This window comes from Giraffa tippelskirchi, chromosome 5 (assembly GCF_054371585.1).
Source record: "Giraffa tippelskirchi isolate mGirTip1 chromosome 5, T2T-mGirTip1v1.2.pri, whole genome shotgun sequence".
NCBI classification, from domain to species: Eukaryota; Metazoa; Chordata; class Mammalia; order Artiodactyla; family Giraffidae; genus Giraffa; species Giraffa tippelskirchi.
In genome coordinates this window covers 108,016,748-108,040,187 of record NC_137279.1, presented here as the reverse complement: position 1 = coordinate 108,040,187, position 23,440 = coordinate 108,016,748, and the positions used below count along the sequence as shown (strand labels likewise).

The 23,440-nt window shown below is 40.0% G+C and overlaps 1 protein-coding gene across 4 annotated transcripts; it reads right to left on the bottom strand.

The window, feature by feature from the left end:
* Window positions 1-1,295: 1,295 nt before the first annotated feature.
* Window positions 1,296-22,849, bottom strand: AMPD1 (adenosine monophosphate deaminase 1). Of its 4 annotated transcripts, XM_081493348.1 has the most exons (16): window positions 22,750-22,849; window positions 21,437-21,448; window positions 17,630-17,810; window positions 15,672-15,837; window positions 12,463-12,628; window positions 9,406-9,625; window positions 8,812-8,941; window positions 7,561-7,755; window positions 7,144-7,275; window positions 6,270-6,433; window positions 4,291-4,417; window positions 3,945-4,108; window positions 2,954-3,074; window positions 2,121-2,294; window positions 1,828-1,938; window positions 1,296-1,465 (listed from the first exon to the last, which is right to left on the bottom strand). In XM_081493348.1, the coding sequence occupies exons 1-16, from the start codon at window positions 22,769-22,771 to the stop codon at window positions 1,307-1,309; spliced, it is 2,244 nt and encodes a 747-aa protein (XP_081349474.1). In that variant the 5' UTR covers window positions 22,772-22,849; the 3' UTR covers window positions 1,296-1,306. The 4 variants fall into 4 exon arrangements, with proteins under 4 accessions (XP_081349474.1, XP_081349476.1, XP_081349478.1 ...); XM_081493350.1 differs by lacking the exon at window positions 21,437-21,448 and having other exon boundaries at window positions 22,736-22,849; XM_081493352.1 differs by lacking the exon at window positions 21,437-21,448 and having other exon boundaries at window positions 17,630-17,835.
* Between the last annotated feature and the right edge of the window lie 591 nt (window positions 22,850-23,440).

Sequence of the window (23,440 nt, the reverse complement as noted above, 5' to 3'; positions counted from 1 at the left end):
ATGTTGTTGGAATCACACCTATGCTTAGGACCACCTGTACAGAATGTGGAAGCGTGCAGGAATTTGCTTTTTTTTTTTTTTCCTTTTGAAATGTCTTTACTTTCTGAGATATTTCACAAAATGCTCTTTTTCACATTTGTACCTACTCATGCTGTAACTGGAGAAGGCAATGGCACCCCACTCCAGTACTCTGGCCTGGAAAATCCCATGGACGGAGGAGCCTGGTGGGCCACAGTCCATGGGGTCGCTAAGAGTCGGACATGACTGAGCGACTTCACTTTCACTTTTCCCTTTCATGCACTGGAGAAGGAAATGGCAACCCACTCCAGTATTCTTGCCTGGAGAATCCCAGGGACGGCGGAGCCTGGTGGGCTGCCGTCTATGGGGTCGCACAGAGTCGGACACGACTAAAGCGACTTAGCAGCAGCAGCAGCAGCATGCTGTAACTTCATGCTGCGAACAATTTGATACTAGTAGTCTTTATAAGAATGAGATCCTATTCCTTATACCTTTGCTGTCTAGGTATGTACCTGATATTTTAGATGTTTGGTCAGTAATTGTTTATTGAATAAGGTGAATGAAGTTATCAGCCCAAACACTAGATGGCAACACAACTGTATGTGTATAGAAGTATAGTCTGGTTAATTGGAATTCCACTTGACCTTGAGTAACAGGAATGATTCCAAAAAGTTACATGTGTAACTTTTCTTTTGGTAAGTAAAATCATTTAAAATGTACCACTACTGCTGACTATAACTTAATTGTGAATTACATTCTTAAAACTAAGAATCCTTTTGTAAGATAAATTCTCCCTAAATATAACAACTCATAATTACAGATTTTCTATATTGGGTTATACCACTTCTGTTTTCGTCTAAGAAAGTCACTCTTCAGCTGTGTCGTGTCAAAAGGACTTTTCAGTGGTCTAAATGCCTTTAGCAAGTTCCATTCTGTAAACCAAAAGCCTGCATTCTCCCTATAACAAATCATTTGCTTGTATTTTTGCCCTGCCTTAATAACTGTTTTGCCTGAAAGTCATGGAGACTCTGGAGTCAGACAAACCCAGGTCTCCATTGCTACCTCTCACTAGGTATATCCTTATATAGGTCACTAATCTCAGTTTACTCTTCTTCCCCAAAATGGGACAATAATATCTGTAAAGTTGTGCAAAGCGTTAAATGAAATAATGTCAATGGAACAATATCTAATACAATTCGTTGGCTTATAGTAGGGATTTGATAACTAGTAACCATTGCTATTTATACCCTACAATGAAAATCTCACCCATGTCATTATTTTGTTTGTTTTATTCTCCTGATTTAATGCCTTCAGCAATTAAATTAAGTTCATAACACCAGGTTTCATAGCGATAGGCCATGCGGATTTGGGCCACATTTGTCCTTCGGATATCATTTCCAGCAGGGCCTTCTTCAAGGTAATTGTTGCCCAGAAACCTTGCCTTCTCCTGTAAGAAAAAAGGGAACAGAATGATTGTTGTCGCTTTTTACCCTGATATGGACAATAATTACATCGTCCACAAAGATTCCTTCCTTATATTAGCTGCAGGCAAGAGGAAAACAATAAACCACTAAGAGCACTCATCCACTGCCTCAACGTGCATGGTCTGCTGAGAAATAAGTGTATTTTATCTTCCTTGCCCACAGAGCCTGGCCAGAGAAAGAGAATAATTCTTTCTAGACCCTGTCCATAGTAACTGCACATGATTCCTGAAATAATTTTTCAACATGTGTTTCTTCAACTAATTTTTCAATATTCCGGTTACCAAATTCCAGACTCAGAAGGATAATCAGTCAAAGGCAGGTCTACCTCATGAGAAATTCCACATTGCAGAACACTGTTTCTTGCCACTTCACACATATCACAAGTACTCAGCTTGAAGACTTGTGCAGCAATGGCGTATTCTTCCATTAGGGGCTCCTTGGGTTATTTATTTAAAAGAGGCAAATAAAAGAGGGAAAGAAAAAAGGATGCATTAAAAGAAGTAACACACATCCTGCACAAAAGAATAGTGAAATATCATGATTCAACTTTAAAATTCTAGATGGTAAATAACAGTTCAGCAAAATATATTTGTATTGCTCAAAATTCCATATGTGTACCTTGGTGAAGTGGAATTGCATTGGGTCATCTGTAGACAGTGAGATCATTAGCCCTTTCTGGAGGAAATCTAAAAAAGGATTTCGGGCGTATTCTAGAAATAAGCTGTTGTTACTTAATGGCGACATAGCGATGGGAATCTGGGCTAAGAAAAACAAGTACTGTAACACAGGACTCTGAAAAGGAAAAGTGAAAAAAAAAAATTTTTAAATATTGGAAAAGGGATGCAAACTAGAAATGTTAAAACCCTATGATCTACTTCAGGTTTTAGCTTTCAACAAAATTATCCTATTCTTTAAATCCTGTTGTGAAAAAGAAGAATAGTTTTTAAATGTAAATACTATTTAGAATAAATTTATGAGATCAGTTTTGAGAAGCATTGAGTCAAACCAAATTGTTTGTTTTATTTGTCTAAGTTAATGGTCCATCTTAGGCAAAAGAATTCACTGTGAAACTTTTTTTTTCTCTACAAGAAAGTTCTGACTCTCACAAGAGGCATTTCAAAACATGCTACAACATGAAATCTGGCAAAAACCAGTTGAAGGTAGGCCAAGCCGCCTTGCATTTATCCCTTGTCAGAGCTCTAAAATGGAAGTCAGGAGATCTGTATTAACCTCTCCCTGCCACTTACTAGCTAGGTAATCTTGAGCAAGTTCCTTTACTTCTCCGGGCCTCTGTAAAATGAAATGCAGTAAATAATCTCAAAAATATTTTTTGCTCTCCTTTATTTTGATTCCAGTGTTGACAATGACGTGACAAAATGATAAGGAGGAAAAAAGCTATCCCTCTTGCTCCCACATAAAAGTTAAGGTTGAGAAGAGAGCCTCCAACTCACCTTTTTTAAATTCAGGCCATGAGAGATGTTATCTGCTGTCATGAATGCTGTCATGAGATGAGTGAGAGCTCCAGCTTCCCCACAATGAGGTCGGAACAGAAACGTGTTCATGCCTCGTTCCCTAGGGAGATGGAGCTATTATAGGAATCACAGGTGACTGACCAGAACCTGACAACCGTTCTGGGCCTAAAGTGACTTACATCTGGTAGGAGAAATTAACACTCTGAAAGGGAGTGGGGCATCCAAAGGATTCAGCAAACCAGACAGTTCCAATTCATAATCTTTGCTGTTTAGTCACTCAGTCGTGTCCGACTCTTTGCAACCCCATGGACTGTGGCCCACCAGGCTTCTCTGTCCATGGGGATTTTCCAGGCAAGAATACTGGAGTGGGGTGCCGTTTCTTCCCCACGGGATCTTCCCGACCCAGAAATCGAACCTGCATCTCCTGCATTGACAGGCAGATTCTTGACCACTGAGCCACCTGGGAAGCCCAAAGACTCTTCCTACCACACAGACTTTTTGGAAAAAGAGGCAATATAGGATATGAGGTTATGGAGGAAAGTTAAGATTTGATTACCTGAACAGAAACATCTTCAGTTACCACCCAAAGTTTACGAATATCACCATGTCTTTTTTTCTGCTACCCACACTTTAGGGGGGAAAAGTTTCCAGAAAACCCCCTTATAATAGTCCTATATTTCTTCCTTGCTCAGCTATACCAAGATGGGCAAAATGCATGCAATTTTATCATAAATTGCACAGTGATAAATGTAGATTCCTAAACTTCCAAAGAAAAGGAATTGTGAAAGTTACTGAAGACTCCAAAATGTCCATCCCCCTCCCCAGATAAATAAGGAAACTGAAGAAAAAGTCAAGGGAAAGAAATTTCTTCTCTGGGCCAACTGGTAGTGTCCCTCAACCACCGAGGGTGCCAGTGTGTGAGGAAAGAAGTGTGTCAGATAGATTCTCTTTCCAGTTCTCATCTACTTACTTTCTCAGGCTGTTGAGCACCACGATGTTCGCATACATGTAGTAGGTATAGTAAGTGTAAGATGGGTTCTTTTCCATGGTCCACTCCTGGGGCTTAGGGCTCTTGGAGGAGAACATGTGGCCGCTGTGTTTGGACTCATCATCTACACTGTCGAAGCCCGTAATCTGTCAGGAAAAATGAGCAGGCAATGGGTTTAGTCTGAATGCAGAGACCCAGCCCTCAGACAGACTTTCAGCTCCCAGAGGCAAGGACCAAATGTCAGAGAAAAGCATCAAGAATTCATCATGGCTAGGCACACAGGCTGGTTCATGTGCAGCTTTAGGAAGGCCCACAGGGTCATGCTTACGTGCTTGAGGAAAACACTGAGGTCTGGGTGAGCCTGAGGGTTGATGGTGGCCTCGAAAACTGGCATGAAAACATTCTCCAACATCTTTCCAAAGTGTGGAAGGAAGTTCTTAGATCGGAACACATCACTAGAGGGAGGAATGAAGAGAATTTAGGAGAAGATTTTGGGACTGATAGTTCAAAGCAAAGGTCAAAGACAAGCAAAGGGCCGAATGCCGTGTTTAAGAAAAGACCTAGTGTTTCCATCCTAGGTCCACCCTGGTACATTCTTCTTGGTTACCCATAAAGAAGGATTCAATTTGGGTTTGACATTTGTTGTTGTTTAGTCTGTAAGTCGTGTCTAACTCTTTTGCGACCCCAAGGATTGTAGCCCACCAGGATCATCTGTCCATGGGATTTCCCAGGCAAGAATACTAGAGAGGGTTGCCATTTCCTTCTTCAGGGGACCTTAGGTTTGGCATAGGAGGTATAAATTTCTTGCTGGACCACATGCACCTATACTATATCTTCTACAAATGATCTGTGGTTAAAAAAAAAAAAAAGTCTAAATCTTCACAGCCAAGGCCTGATAGAGAATGAAGAGTATGGGAACTATGTCATGAAAGGGTCAATGATTTTTTTGCGTGTGTGGTATACAAGATGGTGAACATGAAACACTTATCAAGGACACCTCTGATATGCTGTAGCCAGAGGCAATCTAACAAATTCTTATACAGCACTCAATATTTGCCACCCACTGTTTTAAGTGGCCAGAAGTTATTAGCTAGTTTAATGCTCACAACAACACAATAAATTAGGTACCCTTATGACCCCTTTTTAAAGATGATGAAACTAAGGCACAGAGAGGTCATGAAACTTGCCAAAGGTCACACAGCTTGTAACTGGTAGAGTCAGGATTCAAGTATAGCCAGCCCAGGGCCAGGGGCTATGCTTCTAACCACCACACTCTACTGCCTCTCTGTCTTAATGATATTAGACAGGAAGTTTTACTCCATTCAAAAAGTTACTCTTTTGGGACTTCCCTGGTGGTACAGTGAATGAGAATTCACCTGCCAATGCAGGGGACACAGGTTCAATCCCTGGTCCAGGAAGATTCCACATGCCATGGGGCAACTAAGTCCATGTGCCACAACTACTGAGCTCACATGCTGCAACTGCTGAAGACCACATGTTCTAGAGCCTGTGCTCTGCCACAAGAGAAGCCACTCCAATGAGAAGCCCATGCACTGCAACTAGAGAGTAGCTCTTGCTCTCTGCAACTGGAGAAAGCCCACACAGAGCAACGAAGACCCAGAGGAACCAAAAATAAAATAATAAGAATTTTTTAAAGTGTTCCTTTTTTGTTTTGGCTAAAGAGAGAGGATAAAGCTCTTACATTGTCACAGGGCACACAGAACACAGAGGCAGATGGCCAGACAATACACCAACACTTAAGTTAGATAGAAGATCAGTGATATGAATATCCCTGAAGGCAATGAGTAATTAGCAGGTGATAATACCATTGGTAAATATTCATTGATTATGGAGAACTCGAGCACTTGTGTGAGATAATCAGCAGACAGTAGTTGAAGTTCTGATACAAGAAAGCTACACACCAGTACAGATGTGCTTGGGAAAGAAGGAGCTGGACACAGAGAAGAGGACGGAGAGAAAGAAAATGTATAGTAAAATGTACATAGTTTTTCTCCTAGCTAAGTTTTACTCATTCTTAGTAAGTTATTTTGTGATCTGCATCAAGTGCTCTGTTTAAAAAAACAACCTGGTTAGAAAACTGAACTGAAATGATCTTCCTAACTCCTGACTGTGATTAAAAGTGCTAAACCTAGAATGGACAAAACCAGGCACCCACCGGGGACCCAGCACTGAGTGCTGTTAACAAAGCTTATATCTGTCCAGATGTGCTGCCCATTCTTTGTGTGGAGGAGGTGAGGGCAGGTGGGATGAGGCAGGCTTTAGAGTTTCCAGTGAGCTGTTACGTACTAGATCCTGGGGACCTGGATCATCCATGTCATGTTGGGGCAGTAGACGCGGTTTTGGACGAACCAGGTGGAGAGTTTGCTCCACTCCTCAGGACTGCGGCCATAGATGGACAGGCGGGGCTCGGCATGCTGGTACTTGGCCTCCACCAAGTCTGCACCTACCTCCTGCAAAGCCAAGAGAGGAGTCCCTCAGGAGTCTATACCTGTGGGGTCTAGGGAGAGGAACCTTATGAGTCTAGGGAAAGGAACCTTCTTAGGACCTAAAGGTCCTAAGAAGAACAGAGGTAATGAGAAAGGAAGTCAGAGGAAAACTATCAAGGTTAAGATTTAAGGAGACCGAGAGGTGAGAGGCGTCTAGTTGGGGTGAAAGACTGATGGGACCTGATGGAGTCCACAGAGAGAAAGCGTCAGACTACAGATGATGCGATCCCAAGGCACTGCTGCAAACGAGTTCAACTTTCATATGACCCTAATCTCCCAAAACACACATCTCCCAACTGCACCTGTCATTCCTAACTCCTAATGTTCAAGTGTCATGAAGATCAGGGTGGATTCTGATCCTAACTCTTTCTGAACTTACAACTTCGAAAGTCTAGAAGAACCAGGTCCTTAATCCCAAATCCACACCCTCAGCTTCTCTGTCCTAGGAACCAAGGCCTTCAAAAATCATTACAGTGGATGTTTCACAAGAAATGATCCCATTCATTTGTGTAGTGCCTGACCCAAGTGATAGCACTCTCCCTCCTGCCCTCCTCCCTCCTTCCCCTTCTTCTTCCCTGCTTCCTTTCCCCTTTCCTTCTTCCTTCCCTCCCTTTCTTCTTCCCCCTCCTCAAGAATCAGGCCAGGTACCATAGATCTGGTTGGTTCCCCCTCACCTTGATGATAGTGGCAAAATACTCCCCATTAATGTAATTGTCTGTCTTCAGGTAGAGGTCCCGTAGCTCACTTGCTCCTACAGGATTGTATTTGTCATTGAACTTATCAAAACGCTGGAAAGTCTGACGTCCCTGAATCAGAAAACAAGAGCACAAGTGTATCCTTATCAGAGCTGCCTGGACACAGAGAGTTAGGGAATGACCGCAAGGAACCAGGGCCTGGTATGAGGGGAAGGGCTTGGGTTCCAAGAATGGAATACAGGACAGCTGACAATGAGAGAACCTTGAAATTGTGCATGGGTTCTTTTTGTCAGCATGGTAAGCCCACATGGTTAAAAGAGCTCTGCGAAGGGAGTGTTTGTAGGAGAAATGCATGTGGGTTCTGAGTATTAGATGAAACTGACATTATCAACTTACAGCATGAACATCCAGAGAATCAACAGTCAGGTCGTAGGGATGCATTTTTAATTTAGCAAAAAGTTCCTTTAGGGTCAGATTTTTCTCCTTGGTGCTATAGACCACTCTGTCAGCATCAATTTGGTAAGATTTCTTAATAAAGCGCAGTAGATGTTTCTGGTTCATACAAGCAGCTGCATGGATATGAGTGTCCACCTGTGTGTACATTCAGGTCAAGAAAAACCAACAATCTGTAACACTTAGTTATGCTGCTCTGTTAGAGGCTACAGTGCCCACAAATCCCGCTGTGCTAAGAGAAAGGAGTAAATGATAGGGGTGTGACCTGACAGTTGGTATAGGTGGTCAAGCAAGAATGAACACGTAGCACCTTTTTGTGCCCTTGTAAGAATGTGAACGTTGAGGCTGGATGAAATAATATTGTCTGCTTCTCTTGCATATCTGTAACATCCAATTTACTTCCTACATTTGATCCATACAAAATTCTTGGGGACAATTTTCCACCCCTGAGACACAGCTAGAAGTGAAGTAGTTGCCAGAGTTTTCAGCCCCAAGGGGAGAAAGGATTGAAATAATGCATCCATGGTATAGTGATGACCCTTATGAGTTAGGTATTTTTATAAGAACAACTTTATAAGTGGAAGTTTTGATAGATAAAGCAATTTGCCCAAGCTTATACGGATGACAGAGCCGTGATTTGGTCCCAAATCTCTGTTCATATATTTCCTACCCCCACGTCCTTGCAATCATTTAAATGATCAGAATACATCGTCGAAATGTTTGTAGTTGATTAGTTTTCCACAAGGTTTAGATCATTTGATATTCACAATCCTCCTGTGAGCTACATTGAGCAGATATATTTTCCAATTTTACAAATGAGGGAACCAAAACTCAGAAATATTTAATCGCTTCCCCCAATGTTTTACAGTCAGGAAGTAGAAGAAAAAAGACTAGAATGAAGACCTTCTAAATCCTATAAGAGTGGCTTTTGAGGTTTTATTTGTTTTTGTTAATTTTGTTGTTGATGATAAGTATAACTTTTATGCCAATAATGTGGTAACCCTTTTTATGTGGAAAACAGTAGGAAAGGCATTTGCATCTTTTAGACATAATCTATTTGCTTTCACTAAATTCCACTGAATCTGCAGAAATTTTTTATTAATCAGAAAAACAGTATCTTTCTTATCCTGTTCAAGAAATAATTGCATTAATGTTTTTGTCCAGGAATGATCTCTGAGCAGCAAACATGTTTACCTTTCTGCAGTTGTAAAAATCCCGGTGGGGGTTGTTCTTCAGCTCCTTCAACTCATCCATCTCGTTGAGCATCTGATGGACCTGGAACTTGGAGGAGAGAAACTTCAGGCGCCGATGGGTATAGGTCTTACTGTGAAAAATTAAATCACATAATTGTAAAAAATTTCAGACATTTAAGGAACAAAGTCAATTTCAAAACCATCAGTACCCTTATCACCTTTATCACAAACAATTATGTTTGATTCCAAATGGAACTGACTTATTCTGCATTAATCTAATTTGAAAAGCGTTGGGCTCCAAGGACTTAATCTTTTCATCAAAGTTGGACATAAATAATGATGAGGGAAGCTTTGGGTTCAAATCCTGGCTTAGCCAGCTGTGTGACTTTGGGCAAATTACTTAACTCATCAAAGTCTCAGCTTATAAATCTGGACTTATAAAAACTACCCACCTCATACAATGATTATGAAGAGTGAAAGAAATAATGCACATGAAGCGTTTAATGTGTGTTTGAACATAGTAAGCTCTTAATAAATCCTTAGTCTTACTATCAGTAGTAGTAACAGTAGCAGTAGTTTAGGTCCTAACACTTACACAGGTCCTTGGGCAATTAAAGCAAGTAAAAAATTCATATCATCTAAGAAGGTGTCCAGATTTGGGTAAGGAAGTGGCTTGGGCTCATCTTTGCTGGCTGCTTCTTCGTTAGGATAGACGTAAACCACACCATCCTTCATTTTGAGCTGATAACCGAGGTTTTCTGGGAGGTTATCTGTTCGGAAAGGGTCTTCTCCCTTCTTCACAGGAGGGGTAAAGACTTTTTCAATAAAACACACAATAATATATCAGCATATAGAATGAATGACCACATAAAAATAGCCAAAATTAAATACTATAAGATCTCTTTTGTTTGGAATTCTATACATCATTAAGTTGTAATTATCCAAAGCTAAGCTAAAGTTCATTTTTACATTATTTTTCAAATGTGACTAATTTAGTAGTATAAAATAAGCTTAACATTTTATCTAGTGCAAAAATGACTTTCAAGTTCTTTAGAATGCTGTTTAATTTGCCATACTGCTCACAAATCATTTTAATTATTTAATAAAGTTTTTTATCAAAGTCTTCATGATAGAGTATTTTATTAACATGAGATGATTGCATAGAAATAAAAATAGAGTTAAAAAGTAGAATTTGGACTTTTCCCTTATTTAAACCGTCTCTATCAGTCTTTATTTAGAATGGCTATTTTTTAATAGACTTAATTTTTTAGAGTAGTTTTAGGTTCACAGCAAAATTGAGCACCAAGTGCAGAGTCCAAATATACCCCTATCTTCACAAGCACATAGCCTTTCCCACTATCAACATTTTCAGTCAGAATGGTACATTTGTTAGAATCAACAAACCTGCACTGACACATTATTATCATCCAAAGTCCAGAGTGTTTACCTTAGGGATCATTCTCCGTAGTGCACATTCTATGAATTTTAACAAATGAATAATAACATGTATCTGCTCTCATAGTATCATGCAAAATAGTCTCCCTGCCCTAAAATCCTTTGTGCTCCATCTAGAGTGGTTTTAATACAAACGGAAATATAAAATAAATTCTAAATGTAAATCTTATTGTACTTATATTTCCCACCTTGTAAAGCACATGCAATTTTTGCTAAAGGATTTGAGAAGGGATAATGTGGATGAAAGTCCCCTTCTTTCCACTGCTGACGATTTTAGCCTAAGAAAGCTGAGGACAAATTCCACTTGTTACAGCCTTTAGAGCACTCCTTTTACTTTCAACAAGTATGTGTCCAAGACATCAGAAAATCGTCTGTTTGCAAGTGATGACTAAAAGATCAGAGTCAGAAAAATAATATAGAAAGAAAAAGCTTGCATATTTTCTATACAAAGCTGAGAGATAAGGAATACAAAAGAAATAAAATAGTACATTACTGCGTCAAATATCAACTTTCAAATACTTACACTTAAATATACTAGAGATATAAAATATAATTTAGGAGAAACAAAGGTGAGACAAGCAACCTAAATGTCAGTATTTTTTTTTTTTTTAAATGTCAGTATTATAGAAGATGAACAAACCAATCCAGTTATCAAACTGGACACATGTTTAATATGATTTTAATAATAAAAGGAATTAACGAGAGGAGGTTCTAGAACTGGAAATCTTTAACAACATAGTTTGGTAATTAAAAAACCTTAAATATTTGCCTCGTCTGAAATTCCAATTCTAGAAGCCTAATCCTAAAGATAAAAAGCAACTGCACAAAGATGATTTATTAACGATAAAGATGCTTGCCGTAACCTTGTTGGAAGTAAATTTTTAAAAGTCAGAAATGTAAGTGCTTAAAAATAGGAATTGATTACATAAATTATGATATAATTATACTATGGAAATTATTAAATTGTGAAATTATTAAAATTTGTGTTTAAATAGGTACTTTATACTAGACAGAAAGTATAAAATGAGACATGTAAATAAAATGCTATGGAAAGTCAAAACGTGTAGCTTATTTTTATCCAGAGGTCAGAGGAAGGCAGGAAATGATAATGTTTGGGCAGTACCTTGAAGGATGACATTGGATCTGGATATGTGGACACGTAGTAAAAAAGTGAAGAGAAGGGCAGTGGGGCACAGGGAACAGCATGGAAACAGTACAGGCACGGGAATGTGCTGAACTAAATGGTTTCAACCAGAGCAAAAAGTTCAAAGGAGGAGAAGAAGGTAAGTTTATAAATAGATTGAGTGTGCAAGTCCAAAAATAAATAAGTAATACACAAATAAAAGATAGATACTTTCCTGGCAGTCCAGTTGTTAACACTCCACACTTGCAGTGGGCATGGATTTGATTCCTGACTGGGGGACTAAGATCCCACATGCTGTGCAGCATGGCCCCCCAAAATTATTTTTTTTATTAAACAAACAAAACAAAAACAGAAGAAAGCCAGATGCAGTGGTAGGCCTTGAATGCCAATCTAAAGACTGGACTTAACTTTGTTGGGGGAGGCATTATAAACTTTTGTCAGGAGAAGAATGTGCTCAGATTTATGTTACAATAACTGGTACCAAAGTGAGGATGAACTGAGAGAGAACAAGATTAGAATTTAACAGGGTAATTAGGAAGCTACTGCAATGATCCAGACAAAGAGAAATATGGGTCTAAATTTAGGCTTGGGGAATGGTGAAGAGAGGAGGTTCTGAGAAATATTGTATAGACTGAATCAGATAATTGGGCATTTGGGGGCAGAAGAGAGGATGGAGCTGAAGATGACTATGATACTTCAAACTGTTTATACTTATAACCTTAAGTTTATAAACCATGAACTTATGGTTTAGACTTAAAACCATGGGAGCATACTCAATCATTAGTAGTTAAACCTAAGGGCTTTCCTGGTGGCTTGGTGGTAAAAAATCTGCTTGCCAATGCAAAAGACTAGGATTTGATCCCTGATCCAGGAATATCTCCTGAAGAAGGAAATAGTAACCCATTCCAATATTCTTGCCTGGGAAATCCCATGGACAAAAGAGCCTGGTGGGCTACAGTCCATGGGGTCACAGAGTTGGACATGACTGAGCAACTAAACAATACCATTAAACCTCACACTGTATTCCAGAAATTATATAAGAAAATTACTTACCTGGATAGAAGTTCTCGTTTGCTACCCAAGCCCTACCGTCAATGTTCCTCAGGTACTTGGAAGGGGTTTTTGGAAACCTCTGAAATGATTTCTGCATATACTTCTCCCGTATACACAATGCCCGATAAAGACCTTTGCAAACCATTTCAAAATCTTCAACTGTAACCTACCAAGAAAATTTCAGAGTAGCACCCATAAAAATTGCAGAAGTGGGTAAAGCTTGCCTTTGGCATCTCCCAGCTCTCCTGGTGAGCTGGCCCTGCTGAGCCTCCCCTGCCCACCTAGCTGCTTCCCAGTTGACTTGGACCCTGGGTCTCCCTCCAAGAGCAGGTCCAGAAGTTTTTCTAGCTCTTCTATTTCTACCAAGAGATATCTGTCCTATGAGTCTTTCCTTGAAGTTCTGTGTTTGTTTTGGGTTTTTGTTAGATATAAGTGATCATCCAACAAATATGATGAAAAGAACCCATTCTAACATGGAAAATACTTCTTCCCGGTGACAAACATTGTAAGTATGCACTTCTGAAGATAGTACCTCAATTGAAAGACAAAGTTGGTCTAATTTGAGAACTCAAACCACTTGCTGGTCAGTGTGGGAAATACTGGGGGAGGAATGAGGTGTCACCCGGCCTTCAAACCCTGCCATGTATGCACTGCCTTCTGTAGCTAGAGACAGAATATCATCCTGTAAGAACTCATTCTTTGGGATGGTTTCAAAGAGAACTTAATCTGGAATTACAAATAGAAAGATTCTAGAATAAAAATTTCTTAGAACTGCAGCAAATTTCCTAAACTGGTCTATTTCTCTTGCCCCATACCTGACTCCCGGCCAGGCCTGGCATGCCCAAGAAGTTGTAATTTGAAATCATCACATGCTCATCATCAGAGCTTGACGACTTTCTGTGACCAACCTCAATATAAGCTTGCCCCTGATGCTTTGAGGTCCAGCTATTGATCCTAAACAGTTGAATTCTTTTTAAAGACCTGCTGACCTTAGCCAAGAGATTCTGACAGGGGTACTAGGTCTGGGGGGTCTGCTTCCAAGGGCATGCTTGTTTCTTTGCCATCTAACAGGCTACCTATCAGCTCCTTGAGGACAAGAGCTGGATCTTATTCACCTTCGCATCCTCAGCACTTACCACACAGTGCCTGGCACAGAGGAGGTGCTCAATAAGGACTAATAACATTGAATTGGTTGTTTATCTTGGATGAATGGCCTTGGGAACCCTAATTCCCCCCTTTACCTCTCTGTTCAGTTATGAAGGTGAAGACTGGTTCAGGTACAGACCATGACCAGGTGAAGTGCAGCTCAACAGCTTAGCCACATTCAGCCAACAGGTATAGCCACATACTTGGTTCTTTAAAAACTCTAGGCCAAGGTTTCAGGTGCCTTCCAGCTTTTAAAGGAGAAGCTACTCCCTGACTTCTGTGAACCTTGTCCTTTTACTCATCTTCTTTCTTTTCATAGGGATAGGGATCAAGTTTGTCTCTTAATATTTGTGGTTTTATGGAACTTCGGACTCTTCCAAACTGCTATTAAACATTTCACTTCAGTTATCTAGCATCTAAAATCTCTGCCACTTGTAGAGCACATGTTACCACACAGAAAACAAATAAACAAGAACAGTGTCCATTTCATTGTTCTGTCACTTTTTTGGTTTATTTTTAATTGGAGGATAATTGTTTTACAATGTTGTGTTGGGTTCTGCCATACATTAACATGAATCAGCCATAGGTATATATATATATATCTCCTCCCTCTTAAACTCCTCTCCCACCCCATCCCACCCCTTTAGGTTGTCACAGATTGCTCTGTCACTTTTAAATATCTTGGGACTGACACTAAGTGGGTCAGTTACATGAGAAGAGGGCTTAGGACTGATCATTAAAACTATATTTGGAGCATAGACTGATGGCTAAACAGAAGTTTCACCAATATGATGCTGATTCTGCAAGCTCATGTGGCAGAGATTTATTCATTGAACAACTGTTCTGGACAGGAGAGGCGGATCAAGTTGTTTGCAACATGAGTTCACTACCTCTGTGGCATACTAGTATCTGTTCCAAATAGTAATCTACTGTGTAAGCATCTGCAATGAAATTGGAGAGGACAGTTGGTTGAAAAACAATAGCTCCATGAGAATGTTCTAACTTCTCTCTCATCTTCTTTTCTTAGTCTCTCCACGCCTCTTTCCTTGTTTCCCTCTCTTTCTCCTGATCTGTTTTCTTAGATTGGTTTATGCTGCCTGCAGCCCTTCTCTCCATCCCAGGTCTGCTCTGGGTACATGTTCCCACCAAGAGACCCCATGCCTTCCTGAGGCTCCCTGTCTTGCTTTATGATACCTCAGTGAGACTACATCAGCAGCTACTCTCTTTGGTTCTTTTGCCAAAATTGTCTACTGTTTTCTGTAACACACATTCTGTAACACACAATATGCAGCCACATTCTACTGCATATTCTCATGGGCAAGCAAATGAGATAAAGGAAGAGATATTATGTGAGATGATCAAAGCAAAATAGAAATATGTTATAGCATGTTGTAAATGACAAGTTCCTACTGTATAGCATAGGCAGTTATATTCAAAAACTTGTGATAAACCATAATGGAAAAAATATATATTCATACATATTTTTAATATATATATTCATAAGTATGTTCATATATATGTATGAATCACTTTGCTATACAGCAGAAATTAACACAACATTGTAAATCGGCAATACTTCGATAAAATTTTCTGGACTTCCCTGATGGCACAGTGGATAAGAATCCGCCTGCCAATGCAGGGGACACAGGTTTGATCCCTGATATGGGAAGATTCTACATGCCGCAGAGCATCTAAGCCAAAGAGCTGCAACTACTGAGACCATGTGCTGCACCTATTGAAGCCCTTGTGCCTAGTAGAGGCTGTGCTCCGCAACAAGAGAAACTACAAGGAGAAGCCCGCTCACCGCTATGAAGAGTGGCTGCTGCTTGCTGCAACTAGAGAAAAGCTGTGCAAAGCAATGAAGACCCAGCACATCCAAAAATAAGTAAAATAAAATATTTCCTGAATTCATAGCATATTGCTATTGAAATGAGATAATGAAGTATAGCAAAGGGCAAGTGACCTAACACCTTCTTCAAAAGGAAGGGGAGGAAGAAAAGAAGCTGAGACAATCAAGTGAGTATCTCCCAGCAGCTACATCTGAGAGGCAAGAACCAACTCACCCCAGAGGCATAATCGCCAGTGATCTGCACTCTCTGAAAATCAGGCACGGTCTGGTAGGTGGGAGACGAAGAAATGTACTCATCGATGAGGGACAGTTTGGTGGAAGATGTTTCAGTTTGTGGAACGGACAAACTAATTGTCCTCCGTCCGAAGAAGCACCTTTTTCTGAGTTTGAAATTGAAAAATAAAAAGATTTCACTTTATCTTCATTGGGAGTTTCACTGTGATAAATTTGATGTTTTATTATTTTGAAACAATTTTATTTTGAGGACAAACAGTGAAAATTCACTGTGAGCTGGGAGTCAGGAACAGGATCTAACCGAATGCAAGGAGGTGTCACCCAAGTGTTCCTCTTTTCCTGGGAATACCTGGAAATAGTGGGCCTTAGGAAATATACTAGAAGACTCTCAGCATGACACTGTTCTGCACAGTGCAGAACAGCCAGTCTGGGTGTTGCGTAAGCACAGGCCGTGTCACTTAGTACCTGTGCCATTTTGTGCATGTCCCTTAAATTCCGTGAACTTGTCTATCTATCTAAAAAAATGGTGTATTAATGTCTACTATATAGGAATTCTGTGAGATTTAATGTCTATAAAATGCTTAGCACAGTACCTGGAACTTGTAAGTTGCTTAATCAATATTACTTCCTCAAATCAACATGTCTGCATTACGTTTCTACTTTGACACATACCCTGTGTTAGTTAGGTCCTACAGGGGCTACTAAAGGTGGATTACTTTTCTTTCCTTGAGAGTGACAGTGAAAGTCTCCCAGTTGTGTCCAACTCTCTGCAACCCCATGGACTATGCAGTCCGTGGAATTCTCCAGGCCAGAATACTGGAGTGGGTAGCTTTCCCTTCTCCAGGGGATCTTCCCAACCCAGGGATTGAACACAGGCCTCCCACATTGCAGGCAGATTTTTTACCAACTGAGCCACCAGGGAAGCCCGCTCTTTCCTTAAAGACGTGAAATCAAGGGAAGGACAGCAGAACAATCTTTCCCAGTGAAGTTGGCTGGGAGAGGGGAGTGGGGTAGTGAGGGGAGTGCTATGAGGAGGGAATTCCAAGTAAGTGGTCAGTAATAGGTTTAAAGACTCAACTGTGGCACACAGCAACAGATAGTGAGTACTAGAGTGATTCAAATAAGGGAAAATAGAGTTTGCAGAGAGGGATCTGCTCAGGGAAGGTAGTAACTATGCATCGCAAGCATAGGATGGGCAGGACATGAGGGCAGAAGTAGAGGGCTGTATTCCTGAGGCCTGGAGGAGGTCAGACTGGCTGGAGGGAAGGATTCCTGTCAGGGAGCGCAGCAGTAAGGTTGACTAAGGACAGAGTCTGAAGGTGAGGCTCTTGAGTTCCAGTTTCTACACCAACAGTGTGGAAATTGAATGTGTGCACAGCAGCCATCACCCACTTTGTTTTGGAATAATCACAGTAATCACATGGTAGATCATTTCCTCTTGCTTGAGTGGATGTGTGTATGATCAGTTGTGTCCAACTCTTTGCGGTCCCGTGGACTGTAGCCCGCCAGACTCCTCTGTCCATGGAATTTTCCAGGCAAGAATACTGGAGTGGGTTGCCATTTCCTCCGCCAGGGGATCTTCCCAACTCAGGCATCGAACCCAGGTCTCTTATGTCTCCTGCATTGGCAGGCAGATTCTTTACCACTGAGCCACCTGGATAGGGCTTGGGTGGATAGGGAGGCTTCAACTAAAGGCAGATGAGGATGAAGGTTGGAAGGCCACTCTTTTCTTCTTTTTTAGTCTTTGTCACTTTGCCCTAGGGTATAGTGTGTTTGTGTGTGTCTGTGTGTGTGTGTGGGTCTGGGTGGATGGGGGGATTTTTAGTTCTGGCAGAGTTTTTCCTCCAAGTTGAATCATCATTCAAAGTGAATCATTGGTCCTGACACTTCCCCTTCCTCATGTCCCAATGTACGAAGCATTCCCCTTACACCGCTTACCTCCTGCTTTCTGTAGGGGTGGACTGAGCCTCCAGCTGGAACATGTGTGCAAACATCTCATGTTGAGAAATTGGACAGATATCATCCACATCAAAGGGGGAAATCTCTTGACGGCCTCCCTCATCTTTGACTTCAGAGGCAAACACTTTTTCAGCAAAGCTACGCATTGCATCATCAATGGCTAGAAGAGGTTTTCATGTGTTAGTCTTCAAGCACTTTCTCAGAACTCATCTAACAGTTTCTGCTACATGTAAGGCACAGTGCTAAGGACTGCCCTGGATACATGTCTGCCCTGCTCTCTGACAAGTGTGCCAGAAACTTGATGGAGCTTAATGCCTATTTTCTCTTTAGTGAGTTTCTGTGTGGGTACTAGGAAATCCATTCCCAGAATCACAAGTCAGATTCTTACAGCACACTTTGAAAGTGAAAGTGTTAGCCGCCCAGTCGTGTCTGACTCTTTGTGACTCCATGGACTGTAGCCTGCCAGGCTCCTCTGTCCATGGGATTTCCCAGGCAAGAATACTGGAGTGGGTTGCCATTTCCTACTTCAGGGGATCTTCCTGACCCAGGGATGGAATCCAGATCTCCTGCATTGCAGACAGATTCTTTACTGTCTGAGCCACCAGGGAAGCCCACAGCACACTTTAGGAGGGTCCTAAAGATGGGATTGGGCACCTAAGATCACCTGTTTCTGGTGGGACTAAGTTTGATTTCATAGTAACCTTTCAGCATAGTCCTTCCCATTAGGTTGGGAGAGTTTTTCTGATGATTTTAAAGATGTGAAGGGATTTCCTTGGTGGTCCAGTGGCTAAGACTCTAGGCTCCCAATGCAGGGGGCACAGGTTTGATCCCTTGTCGAGCAACTAAGATCTGCTGGCTGCAGAGCATGGACAAATAAATAAAATAAAGATGTGGTAGGGTTATTGATCTTTGGTGTTTTCTTACTAAAGAAAGCCAGTGATATCAGTGGTTTTGAGAAATAAATGTGTACTTTAGAGCCTTTCTTCCTCCTAAGACAGAAATTGTGTTCCTGTCACATATCACAACCTCATTTTTTTCAAATCCTGACATCTTGGTGATGTCAGGGGAGGGAGTCCCTAAAATTTACTGCCCAGTGTTGGGAATCTGATTTCTTGTGGACACGTAGCTTCCATAATAAATGATCTTTGGAATGCCAATTTTACTTTTACATGTTGTAATTTTCCCATTCTTACAATGGGTGGAAGAATGATCTTTAGCTTGGCAATGAACAACCCCAAGACTTTCAGGGGAAAAGAGAACCAGTTTTATTGTATAGGGTGGTGATGGCCATCAAGTATTTGCTTTTCTGTTAAGTTCCATTGTATTTTCCAGAAACCCAATTGTTTCCATCTGAGTAGTCATTATCTCTGATAATGGGCTGGCCCAATAAGATCTCAGGGAAAAACCTGAATGAACTTTCTAGTCAACTCAATACTTGTAAAAATCTCTTGGTATTTCCAGAAACAAGAAGGGAGCAAATAATGAGAATGGCATACAATTAGATATATGGAGCAACAGTAGAAGACAAAAACATTCTTTACGTAACAACAAAGCAAACTGCAGACATAAAGATAGATCCCCCTACTCTTGCTCCATTGACATCTATACAAGTCTCCAAAATGACACATTTTCAATTATAACTTAGGTAAGTGTAACGTATTCAAGTACTGTTCTGTACTTACCAACTCTTACACCTGCTTCTGCTTCAGTTTCCTTATCTATAAAGTGGCAATACTATTACCTACAAACCTTACAAGGCTCTTGTGACATCAGGTGAGATAATGTATATGAAAATGCTTTTTTAAAGCATTTTTTAAAGGAAAATAAAACATCAGATTAAACTGAATGATACGATTTTGTAGCATTGATCAGACAGATATTTCGTATTTGGAATTAGCTTTGGGTTATTAAGAAAGTAATAAATGGTATGGCTTAGTATAGGCTGAAGCATACACTGGAAATGATAGTAATTGACTCATAACTTCACCAACTCTAACAGTCAGGTCAGCCAGTTTTCAAACCTGGCTCGTCAAAGCAGAGTAATGGAGAAGCCCACTGTATTGGCTGAACTTCATGCATCTATTTGTCTCATTAAACTCAAGCACTTCCTGAAACTGAAAAGCACCGTTGGATGCTACACCTAGTGTTTTGGCAAGCACCATGAGCCATGAAGGAACAAACAAAACACTAATAGGTACATTTGATGGCCTGAGAATGCCTCCCCATCCCACAGCCAACTGTTCCCCAGAAATAGTATCATCCCTCCCTCAGCGTCACATGCACATGCACGTCAAGGGTGAATGACAAGCAGAAGTCAGAAGAGCTTTCACGCCCCATGGAGAACAACTGGAAACAGGCCGGTTGGCTATGATGATGGTGAAGGGGAGGATGAAGATGAGCGTGCAACTGATTTGTCATGATGGGTCAGTGGCAGAGCTGTTGGAGGCCTCAGGAAGGACAGCATGGAAACAGAGCCCCAAGAACCAAATCCAACTTGCTTGAGATTTGGCTCTTCCAAAACAAGCATCCATTATTTGGGACTGCACAGGGCTATTTGTTTCATATCTTTAAACACTGTTTTTTTACTAAGATTGTGTCTCCCTAAGTCACTATAGACCATTGAAAAGTAGAAACTCGACTCTCAAGAAGTAGCTTACATTAACACCAAAAATTATATGATTGATATTTCCTTCCACTAAATCAACCAATGGTTTTACCTTCATGTAACACAGCTGAAAGCTGATTCCTAATTCAAGAGCTCTGCCTTCCAAAAATACTTCAAGGAGTTGTGGTGATTAGAGAAAGAAAAAAGTGAAACTGATATTTCAAAAGGTGAGTAGATAAGATTGGGGACAACCTAATTTATGTGGTCCCTTGGGTTTGTATAGATAATCACTGAGTTCTTTTTTGAGCATGTTTGAGATAATGGAACATCTGAGTGGCAATGTCTTGAGGTTAGGACATCCACATTTAGATAGAGAATAGGTAAGAGAACAGAAACAAGAAGAGTGGTGAAGCAGAAAAACCCCTGGGTTACAAGTGAGGAAAAATGTCTCTTACAGCTGGGTGGCCTTGGATAAATCATATGATCACTAGGAACCTCAATGTTCATCATCATAAAAGAGGAATGTTAATAATAATAATGTCAACTTCAGAGACTTGTTTAATAAAGATTAAACAAGAAACTACATAGTATTATCCAGAAGTTGGGGATTATTATTATTAACATGGGAAGTGCAAGACTCTTGAGAAAAGGAATATCATGCTTGCTTTTTCAGCCAACAGGTCCAGAAAAACATGCTTATTTCTCAGCAGTGCTTTATTAATACATAGGAAAGACAGGTCGTAGGCCTCCTCTCATCTGCCACATCACATCTCAGAGGAACTCAGAGGCATCATGAGTACTATTAGTCAAAGGACAAGTCTGATTTGAGATGGAAGGTAGCATACATAAAAAGTTACAATTTTATTTTAAAAATGGGATTTTATGTTATCTGGTCACAAAGATTCACCATGAGAGGGTTCTCAGTAGATCCCCTTAGCTAATGTCTAAGCGTCTTTTTAAAAAATGTAGGTTTTTTTTTTTTTTTTTTCTGAGTCAGGAAAATCCACGAGTTCATTTGCTATGCTTTGGAAGACCTATGGTCATTATAAATCTTTGTTGGCTTTCAATGATATCGTTAATAAACACTGCTGAAAAATACCTATATTTCTGAATTAAAGAATAGTATCCTTAAGCTATTGATACTTTGGCAAATGGCAGGAAAAATAGCCCCAAATACTCACGTTTTTCTTCAGCTGTATGAAGTAAAATAGAACAAGATAAAATATGTGAACAACTTTCAGAAATCATGGCTACTAATCAGTGCTTTGGAATAGAAATAGGTAGGCTGGTACAAGGAAGGGGTACGGTGCGATGTGTTATTAGAGCTCATTCCGTTTTTCTACAACTTGCTGCCGTTAGAAAACCCTGGGGATGTAGTCATCATATACTTCTTCATTTTCTTTTCCTTTCTAACTTCTCTCTTTAAATTTATGTTTATAATTTTAAAGAGGTACTCTTTGTAAAATGTGATTTTTAAAAACATGATCAAGAGGGATGGAAAATCTTATACAGTGCTGGTAGCAACTAAATGAAAATAGATAATTTGGTAAACAATAAGTAACACCTACCAAGCAGCTATTTCTGAGAATCTATTCTACTGAAATAATCCTTAGTTTGGAAAAAACTTAGGTACAAATATTATTGTCAGAGCATATTTATACTTAAAAAATCATAAAGAACCTAAGGGATTGGTTAAGAAACTTGGAAATATTATACAATCATTTAAAATGATGTTTAGGAAGAGTTTAGAGTACCATGATAAATGATGAAGTTATCATGTGAAGCCAAAAGAAGGACAGGATACAAAGTCACATGTATAATATAATCTCAACTGTGAGTGTGTTTTTTAATTCTTTACATTTGCAAAGAACAAAGCTTGAAAGAAAAACACTAACATGTTAAAAGTGTTATCTTTAGATGATGGGGCTGTGTGTTTTCAAAAAATTACTCCTTTTATAAATTTCCCAATTTCTCTAAATGAGTGTTTATTACTTCTATTTTTCAGTGAAATTTCTTTTATTTCACTTGAATCGTGTATTACTTTTATAATGAAAAAGACTTTTATTATTACTTGAAAATTATTCTGTGTATAAACCTGGATTGTGAACCATCAGAATATACAGAGTGGGTTAAAACTGCTGTTATTCTCACGATTTTCAGCTAATACTATTGCTAAAGGCATTATTTATGACCCTTCTCAGAAGTATGGCAGCACAGGTTTTGTTTAGACTAACAGAGTAGATAATAAATAGCTTACACAGTTTTCTACCAGGATCATCAAGGATGCTACTACATGATACAGTTTTAGAAGATTACCTCCCTCCTAAAACTAAAAACCAGAAACCCTTTGAAAACCTTGTCTTGTCTCTTCCTGAAGTGTGTTAATTAAAATACTATGAACCCCAAATAAAGGATTCCCAGACCTGAAATGATAGTTAAAGGAACGATTGCATATCAAAAGAATTGAACTCTCCAAACACTTTTGCACACCTACCTGGAAGTTTCAACAGAGGCATTGTGCTGGGATCCTGTATTCTAGGGTAGCACAGTAGACAGGGAGAGACACGACACTGGAGGGATGACTGACTGACACTATAAAACACGCTGACATTCATTTTATTATTTTGCTTTGCCCCTGTAATTTGACCCTTCTCTTCTAAAAGGAGACAGATGAGCTGTAGATCTATTTATAACTTTAGGCACTGACAGTGAATAACAGGTGAAACCTTCAGGGTTTACCCTGGGATTTTAGACAAGATATCTGTGGTAGGCCAAGAATTGCATTTCAGTACTCTCTAAATCTTCCTGCAGATTGCATTCTCTTAATGCGTAGTGTTCTTCTATGACTGGACCACTGATGATTATTTTCTACCCTAGCGGAACACAATGAAGTCTTGCAGACTCTGGAAAGTCAAGGTTCTCAGGATTTCAGTCCTGAGAACAGCCATCTGTGGTTGGTGAATATGCTGATACATTCATCTAGCTCTCAAAACACACACACACACACACTTTCGTAAGATATATCCCTGACTTAGCAGAAATTCACCTGACAGAATTTACTTAATAAGTTAAGTGGTAAATTTACTTCAAAACTTTAAAAAAAATTACATGCTTATTTTTGGTTGCACTGGGTCTTCACTGCTGTGCACAGACTTTCTTTAGTTGCTGCGAGCAGGGGTTACTCT

Excerpts from the sequence above, each read along its gene's own strand:
- AMPD1 (XM_081493348.1), bottom strand. The coding sequence starts at position 22,771 with ATGCCTCTGTTGAAACTTCCAG. Across the intron at positions 8,942-9,405 it reads TTAATTGCCCAAGGACCTGT|TAAGACCTATACCCATCGGC; the intron begins GTAAGTGTTAGG and ends AATTTTTCACAG. Across the intron at positions 2,295-2,953 it reads ATGGCCTGAATTTAAAAAAG|AGTCCTGTGTTACAGTACTT; the intron begins GTGAGTTGGAGG and ends TTTCCTTTTCAG.